Below are 9,287 nucleotides of genomic sequence, written 5' to 3' on the forward strand. Positions count from 1 at the left end.
GAGGGTAGTCTGTTTAGCGTGCAATCGACTCGGGATACTTATAAGATACTACCATGATTTTTTCGTCCAAAAATAAATTAGGCCAAAAACCGGCCTTACCGACCCTCCCCCTTTTAAATAAAAAGTAAATTTTCTACGAAATAGTTAAGTTTTCAAGTAAATAGTATAATAGCTTAATTCATAACCAAACAGTTGCATTTTTATCAGAAAAGATTTAATTTCAACCGAACAGTTAATGAAAAAATGCAATTTTCTATTAATTAAAATAAATTCTGAGATTATCATAAATTCTGAGAGAATTTATTTCTCGGTTATATTCTCGGTAATATCTCATTTTCGTTACCGTTCTCAAAGTAATATAACCGGCTCAAAACTCTACTTTGTCTAATCAATCTCAAGAAACAGAGGATTGCTGGAACTTTTATGATTATTTATTAATATAAAGAACATTCATGTAGTGCTGAATATATCTCGAGTAATTTTTCTTTATTATATTGAAGTCACAATAAATCAATATTTTTGACAATGTTCATAGTGTTAAAATGAATCCCCCCACCCTTAAAAAAATCTTCCCTGGATCTGGATCTTATAAACCGGCAGTAGTCTGACGGTCCCCATACCCCAGCACATAGGGAATAACGTCCAAATTTTAATAAATTATTAAATTAAATTATAAAAATGTAATATTTTCCACAAATTTTTGAAAAATTTTCTTTAACCGTCTGAATTTTTTTTAGAAATATACGTTGAAACAGAGAGAAATAGAGATTCAAACCCCCCATTAGAAAAGTCAGATAGTAGTAAAGTGGCGCTCCCAACTTCCACCATACCCGCGATGTCCATATTCTCAGTCGGTGTTCAGGGTTCTGCACCACCGCCTTCAGCTTTGATTCGGCTATTACCCGACTATCACCGAGAATTGCCGAACGGAACTGGTGTTTTCTGGCGAGGCTGAGGCCCAAGATGAATATTATGAATTCCATCCGTGAATTTAACCCATACTTGAAATTTTTTGTTCGATCACCTATAGTTTTCATTTTTGTTAGCTGCATTTTCTCTATTTGTGCTACGATTATTATTCACAATTACTTAACGTTGATATCAAATTATTCAAATCTAAAATTTTCAGGTTTTTTCTTCCGAATTATCAGTAGGTGTGATATATGACTTTGAAGAATAAGAAATTCAAATACATATTTCAATTTAGAAAAAAATGAGAAGCAGCCTAAAATCATAAACACCACGAAATATTCTAGAATTTTGTAGAATACCGGAAAGTTTTCAAGTTCCTTTTCACTTTTGTGGAAAATCAAACTATTTTCCTAAAGTCATCTTTTTGGTTGAAAACACAATAGTTTTCTTGAACATTCATAAATTCGGACAGAAAGGTCGATCTTTGAATTGAAAATTCATCTTTTAATTTTAAATGTCTATCTTTATATTTTTTACCAAAAATTCATCTCTTTTCGTTAAAGATTTAACTATTTTGCTCAAACTTCTTCCATTTTTGACAGAATGTTCGATCTTTTGAATTAAAAATTCGCCTTTTAATTTGAAAATTCGACTTTTAAATCCTAGATTGAGAATTAATCTCTTATTGTTCAAAATTCAAATATTTTGTTGAACATTCTTCTATTTTGGACAGAAATCCTTTCGAATTAAAAATTCAACTTTTAATTTTAAAAGTCTGCTTATTATATTTTTGTCCAAAATTCATCTCTGCTGGTTAAAAATGCATAAAACCTTTTTAACATTCCTCTATTTTGGAAAGAACGTTCGATAATTTGAATTAAAAATTCGACTTTTAAATCCTGGGTTGAGAGTTAATCTATTGTGGTTAAAAATTTAACTATTTTGTTGAACATCCTTCTATTTTGTTCGTTTTTCAACTTAAAATTCATCTTTTAATTTTGAAAGTCTTCTATTATATTTTTTTACCAAAAATTCATCTCTTTTTGTCAAAAATAAACTATTTTGTTCAACATTCTTCTATTTTGGATATAGTTGAATCTTTTGCATTAAAAATGCGCCTTTTAATTTGAAACTTATACTATTAAATTCTGAGTTTAGAATTAATCTCTTGTGGTTGAAAATTGAACAATTTTTTTGAACATTCCACTATTTTTGACAGAAAGTCCGTCCTTTTGAATTGAAAATTCATCTCGTAATTTAATTCGATCTTTTGCATTAAGAATTTGCCTTTTAATTTGAAAATTCCACTATTAAAACCTGGGCTGAAAATTAATCTCTTGTGGTTAAAAATTAAACTATTTTGTTGAACATTCTTTAATTTTGAACAGAAAGCTCGTTTTTTATAATTTGAAAATTCATCTTTTAATATTAAAAGTCTACTATTATATTTTTGACCAAGAATTCAATTCTTAGTTAAAAATTTAACTATTTTGTTCAACATTCTTCTATTTTGGCCAAAAAGTTCGATCAGTTGCATTTAAAAATCGCCTTTTAATTTTAAAACTCTACTTTTAAATTATGCGTTAAGAGGTTTAAAAATTCTAACATTGTTGACAGAAAGTTTGTCCTTTTGAATTAATAATTCATCTTTTAATTTTAAAAGTCTACTATTATATTTTTGTCCAAAATTCATCTCTGTTGGGTAAAAATTCAAGTTATTTTTTGAACATTTCTCTATTTCGGACAGAAATTTCCATCTTTTGATCAAACATTTTTCTTTTAATTTGAAAAATCTACTGTTATATTTTTGATCCAGAAGTCACCTGTTTTTGTTGAGAATTCTCTTACTTGGTTGACAATTTAATTATTGTGTTAAACATTCAACTTTTACGTAAAAAGTTATATTTGGCTTAAAAATGCAACTGTTTGGTTGAACTTTAATTTTTTTACATTGTCATCATTTATGATTGAGAAAGTATTAGAATTGTCCGAAATTTGACACCACAGTTTTTTAACGGATCTCCACGTTTCGAGACCTCCTGAATCGATTTTGGCAAACTTTTTTTAAGTTCTAAAAGAAAGGACGATTTCGTTAACCAGTCATTTTTGATAAAAATTCAAAAAGTTAGAGCATTTTTAACATTTTTCGGACCATTTTTTTTATATTTAGGATTTATTTACGGCCATTAATAGTACTCAGAAAGCCAAACAATATATCCTAATTAGTTTTTTTGATAAAAATAAAAATCTCAGAGTTATAGCATTTTCAAAATTTTAAAACCCAATCAAAAATCAAAATTTTAAGCCAAAAAACGCAAGATATTAAAAAAAGTCAAGAGAAGAAAAACATTGCTTTTTGAAAGCCCCACAAGATTATCATAACAACTTTTTGGATTTTCGTGGAAAATAGAATATTTAAATTTTGATTGCACGAAAAAAAGAAAAATTCCATTTTGTGGTCCAACAATTCCGGATAAGAAAAAAGATGAATTCACAAAAATTGTGATCCCAAAAAAGGTCTACAAATCCATTAATAATCACTTATTGACGGGACGCTTACTTTTTGTTTTATTCTTGAAAAATAACATTGAAAATAAAAAATTTCTGGAAGAATCTCAAAAGTTACGAAAAAAAAAGAGTTAACAAAAATTGCTTACCCGAAAAAGAGCCATACATTTTTCATTATTTATTGCATTCTCATCATTTCTGATTGAGAAAGTATTAGAATTGCCCGAAATTTAACACCACAGCATTAAAATTTTGAAACCAAACGACGCAACATACGAAAAAAAGTCTCAAAGGGAAATTAGAGCTTTTGAAAAATCCTACAATATGTCTTTTCACCATTTTCCAATGGGTCACGTAATTTTGTTTTTATTTGCCGTAAGTAATATGCAGAAAATGGAAAATTTCAATATTACGCAGAGAAACAAGAAACAAGTAAACCATCTAAAAGAAGCCTTGCAGGATATTTTGCTTTATCCATAAAAAATAATATGAAAACAAAAATTATATTCTTATCATAACAACTCGCGATCCACGCGCGAAGTTACCTATTATCAAACTTTGTTTGACGAATTTTCGCAGGTCGAAAATCTAACTTTTTTCAATCAAAATTCTGAATTTTAATTTTTTTTCTTCTGAAAATGCATATTTTTTGTTTGAATGTCCAACTATATGATTGCAATCATCAATTTTTGGTTGACATTGAATTGAATAAGAAATTAAACTATATATATTTAATTAAAAAACTGCACACTTTCTAGTAGAAAACTATCATGTCAGGAATATATTCTAAGTTCAAATTAATATTTCAAGCTTTCATAATTGAATATTTAGGTCCCAATTGAATTCAGTAATAGTTTTTACTGGTTATGATTTTAAATTGCTTCAATATTAAACAGTTTTAAATTTAGAGGGTCGCAACATTTTAATAGCTTTTCCACCAAAACAACTTTCAATCCAAGAGGAAGAATTTTCTATACAAAAATTCGAATGTTCAACAAAGCAGCTGAATTTTCGAATAAAAAAGATAACTTTGAATAAAATAGTACAATTTTCAACAAAATAATAAAATTTGCAATAAAATAGGTAAATTTCAAACCTTTGAAGATTTATAAATTATGAAATTAAAACATATTAGTAGACTTTTCAAAAACAGAAAATAATTAACTTTCAACAAAATAAGGTGGAAAATGGTTTAAATTTCAAGAAAAGAATTATATTTTCATCTAAATATGAGAGTTTTCAACCAAAAGAGATGAACCCTTGGTCAAAAATATAATTGCAAATTAGTAGAATTTTAAAGTAAAATATGAATTTTCAATTCCAAAGGATGAGCTTTCCGTCCAAAATAGAAGAATATTCAACAAAATAGTTGAATTTTTAACCACAAGAGATTAATTCTCAACCCAGGATTTAAAAGTAGAATTCTCAAGTTAAAAGGCGAATTTTTAATTCAAATGATCGAACTTTCTGTCCAAAATAGAAGAATTTTGAGCAAAATAATTAAATCTTTATCGAAAAGAGATGAATTTTTGTTAAAAAATATAATAGTAGACTTTTAAAATTAAAAGATAGATTTTCAATTGAAATTGTGCAGTTCTGGACGTTTTCTAAATTGAAATATGTATTTGAATTTCTTATTCTTTAAAGTCATACATCACACTTAGTGATAATTCAGAGAAAAAAATCCTGAAAACAATGATCCTGAAAGAATAGAGCTGAAAATTAAACAGAAACTTAATGCCTGCAGGCATTTTCAGATTTTAATAATTTGATATTAACATCAAGCAGTTTCGAATAATTATTGTAGCACAAATAGAGAAAATTCGCATCAAACTTTTATTATTTCTTAATTAAAATATAGCTGTCAAAAATGCAAACTATTGGGAATGGTGGTCGATCATTTTTGCCACCTAGCGCCAAAAACTAGAACTAGAAACAATTTTCAAGATTTATTTTAATTTCACTCTTTCATGTAAGTTTCAATGCATTGTAAGCTTAACTAAACTTTAATGAATGTATGTAGCGACAAATTTGATGAAGATTATGCAAAGAATATGAATAATAGACGATTGGAATTCAAATTCTACACAATAACTTTTTTTAGAAAAATATTTCTGTTTTTTTTTTCACTATATAAGATGTAAATTCCATCTAAAACCTTTGGTTTCCGATAAAGACTTATTTTTAGCATCCAATAAATAATTTAAACGCCACAAGAAAATCGTTAAAACACTTTTATGCACAAATTAAAGTGCATTCTTAAAATCGTACCTATTCTTTGTACTTCGTATTTTTGTCACTATGTGGCGTATCGCAGTTTAACCATTCCCAATAGGTGATCGAAGACAAATGTTCAAATATGGATAGTTGGGTAATGGCCGAATCAAAACTGAAAGCGGTGGTGCAAAACACTGCACACCGACCGAGTCGTCGATATAAAACTGATTTATATATACATATACGTATATGTGTGTGTGTATATGTATGTACACAACACACACACACCGCCGTGTAAAAGTTTTAGGCCACCTCTTTTTTATGACTAAATAAATTTTCTAAATTTTGATTATACCATAGCTAAAAAACTTCTCTTTAAGCCAATGTGACGAGTGGGTCACGTGACTAGATTCCTACCATACCGACACATTTTTTATTTCCCAACTTATTTTCACACGAAGCGCCACATCAAGTTGAAAATTTGGGATGATAAATAAGAAGCAATAAGTCTGGTCATGAATTCTAATAATTATGAAAAAGTATTTAAAAATTATTTATAAAAAAAGCTTTTTTAATAACTCTACAAATTTAAGACCAGAACAACCTTTCTTAGTGCTTTTCATTTATTATCCTACATGTTCAACTTGATCTGGCACTTTGTGTGCAAATAAGTTGGGAAATACAAAGTGTCGCTAAGGTAGGAATCTGGTCACGTGACCCACTCATCACATTACCTTAAAAGGTTGATTGTTTTCGAAATTCTATATTAAAATAAAATAAGCCCGGGGTGAAGCCGATTTGTCTAGTTTTTAAGTATATACTGCAAAAATAGTGTAAATTTTAATGTTTTCTTAAATTTTCAATAACTTCCGAAATATTCAACATTTTTCAATGTTCTTGGGCTCATTTTGAAGCTTTTTTCCACCGTATCACAACAGCTTTTGGGTATAAATCGTAAAAATTGTCTGTTTAAATTGCAAGAACTTGAAATTGTAATAAAGAAGTTGGAAAAAGTGCAATATTTATTTTGATAACAAAAATGTTTTTGTAAAATACATGAAACATATAATAATGCAGTTTCTTTGTAATTTCCTCAAAACATATATTTATTTAAACTTTTATTCTGATTTGTCTACCATTTATAACCGTAAGCTATTGTGACACAATGAAAAAATAGCTTCAAAATGAGCTCAAGAACATCGAAAAATGTTCATTATTTCGGAAGTTATTAAAAGTGTAAGAAAACATTGAAATTTACACTATTTTTGCAATTATTTTTTGCGCTTATTTTATACAGAAGTCTGAAAACAATCAAATTTTTAAAGATACATTTTTTTAGCTCTGACATAATTAAAATTAAGAGCATTTATTCAGCCATAAAAACGAGGTGGACTACAACTTTTGCACGGCAGTGTAAATATATATATTTCTAAAAATTCCAAAATGTGGTTTTGAAATACTAGAACTAGAATAGGTAAGTATGGATTTTCGATTTTTCGGAAATTAAATTTCTCAGAAGCAATGCCAAACCCAAAAAATGTGAACAAATATAACTATTTGAATGCCATGTCACCAAAAGATCGAAAATTCGGTGTACAAAGTAATCAGTCGTAAGGCGACTTATATTGATTTTTTTTCAAACTACAGAATATTTCTAATTTTTCTCTCTCTAAATTAAGTTTAAGAATACAATTCAAGAAACAAAATTAATTTAACAAAAGTTTCATTACGAACAAATTTGTTTTCAATGTATTAAAGATATGTGCAAGTTTCAATATTTTAAATTGTGAGCATGATAATAACGGGAATAAATGAGATCTCAACGAGATGCGTAGAAAAAATGGTATAGCAGATTTAAAAATTATAAATAGTTGAAGAGGATCGATTTATTGGAGCCTAAATTTAAATAAATTTATATATTTTCAAATAAATTATACATATTTCGATGCACTAACTATGAATATGGCTATGTATATATCTGAAAATAAAATTTTCAAGATTAAAACTGATATAAACCACGTTTTTAAAAAGAAAAATAATTTTATAACATTTTTTAATGAACATTCGGTGAGTGTGTACCAAACATTTTTCGCGTGAATACGTACTTCTTCACAAAAAATATTTTTGATAGAAATATTTTTTAATAATAAATTGCCCTTCTTATGGGTAGTAATTTTAGTTGAATCAGAAAAATATCTGAAGGTTGGAATGGCAATTGGAGGTAACTGCAAATTTTTTGAAAATGAGATGTTTTCGCAAACAAAATCTCAAAAATTAAAATACACATAGTGTTAAAAAGAATTTACTCGAAATTGTATTTTTATAGTAACAATACCTTAAAAGTGACATTTCATATAGATTAGAAATAAAAACTTGTTTGATCGAATCATTTTGTATGAAATATTCACAACAGTCATATATGTATCTAATTGAAAATTGATTTTCTCGCAACGGAATAACTTTTTTTCGATAAAACTTTTTTCTTCGTATTCGTCAACTTCAAATCTCGGGGAAGTTTCACCATAAAAAAAAAAACCAAAATCATAATTTTTGTCTCGATTTTAAGACGCTTTTCAGAATCCATGAAATTCTAATCTCAAAACTAAAATTTAATTTTCTCGGAACTGAATTTTTTTTATCAAACCACCCGCCCCCCTCCTGTATTCACTAACTCAACATCTCAATAACATTTCTGATCACTGTCTCAAAACTTTGAGAATTTAAGAATGTAAAAATAACGAGGAATAATTTTGTTTGAATAATTACAGATAATAGGTCAAATCAATCTAGAAATATTTATTCATTAAAGAAGTTTAAATGAAGAAATTAATATATTCACAAAAGTGCAAAACACATGAAAGATCCGTATTCAATGTAGAACAAAAATAAGAACATACTTAGGCCTCAAAAGTTCGCGCCAAGTCACCGATGTAACAAAAAAGAGAGGTTAGGTTTATCTTTATGCCATTCAGTCTTTTTATTCTATCTCCCTATTCTATCTATTTGAGTATCTAATATTGATTTAACAATATGGAGTTTCAAACTATGCCTTAAATAATTTTTTATGAAATTAGTGTGTCGGTATATATTCTAAAATGTCTAAAATTAAAATAACTGATACCATACAGTGAGGTTATTTTTGAGTCAACTTACATTTTTTGTGATTTCCTTATACATTCAATTTCTGTAAGAGAACGAATTATTATACTGGGAGCTAATAAAGGAAATTCTAAAACATTTTGCCTAAATGCGTCTTTCACTGCACTATTTTGTCCCTTTTTCCAGTTGTTACAATCCAATTGACTGATGTAAGTGTTGGAGGATCAGTGTGTATGTACTGTCATATCTGGTTCTCGTACTGCATAGAGATCCTCTATAGAGGGAGTTCAGACAATTTTTTGGGGCCGTACCGGAACCACAGCACAGAATTTGTACGAATCACGAAGCACAATTTAAACAATTATGTTCGATGATTGGCCGATGTACCGGAACCTCATCTACTTGTCTCAACTGTCCGTTGAGGGTCTCTAGTACCAGTCTAGTACTGTGTAGTTTTTTGTAGTGTGCGCATCAACTATTATAGTGCAAATTGGTGAAAAGTAATAAATAAAAATATGATATTACTAGGATTACTATATAGGAAATAGAAA

At 28.2% G+C, this 9,287-nt stretch overlaps 1 protein-coding gene across 1 annotated transcript in view; it reads right to left on the reverse strand.

The window, feature by feature from the left end:
- The window catches only part of LOC117172882, a 22,811-nt gene extending 13,822 nt beyond the window's left edge, over positions 1-8,989 (reverse strand). The window contains exon 1 of the mRNA XM_033361158.1: positions 8,791-8,989. Within this exon, the coding sequence (XP_033217049.1) occupies positions 8,791-8,814 (24 nt within the window). The 5' untranslated portion in view covers positions 8,815-8,989. The remainder of the gene's footprint in view (positions 1-8,790) is intronic.
- Positions 8,990-9,287: the final 298 nt, after the last annotated feature.

This window comes from Belonocnema kinseyi, chromosome 5 (assembly GCF_010883055.1).
Source record: "Belonocnema kinseyi isolate 2016_QV_RU_SX_M_011 chromosome 5, B_treatae_v1, whole genome shotgun sequence".
Taxonomy (NCBI): Eukaryota; Metazoa; Arthropoda; class Insecta; order Hymenoptera; family Cynipidae; genus Belonocnema; species Belonocnema kinseyi.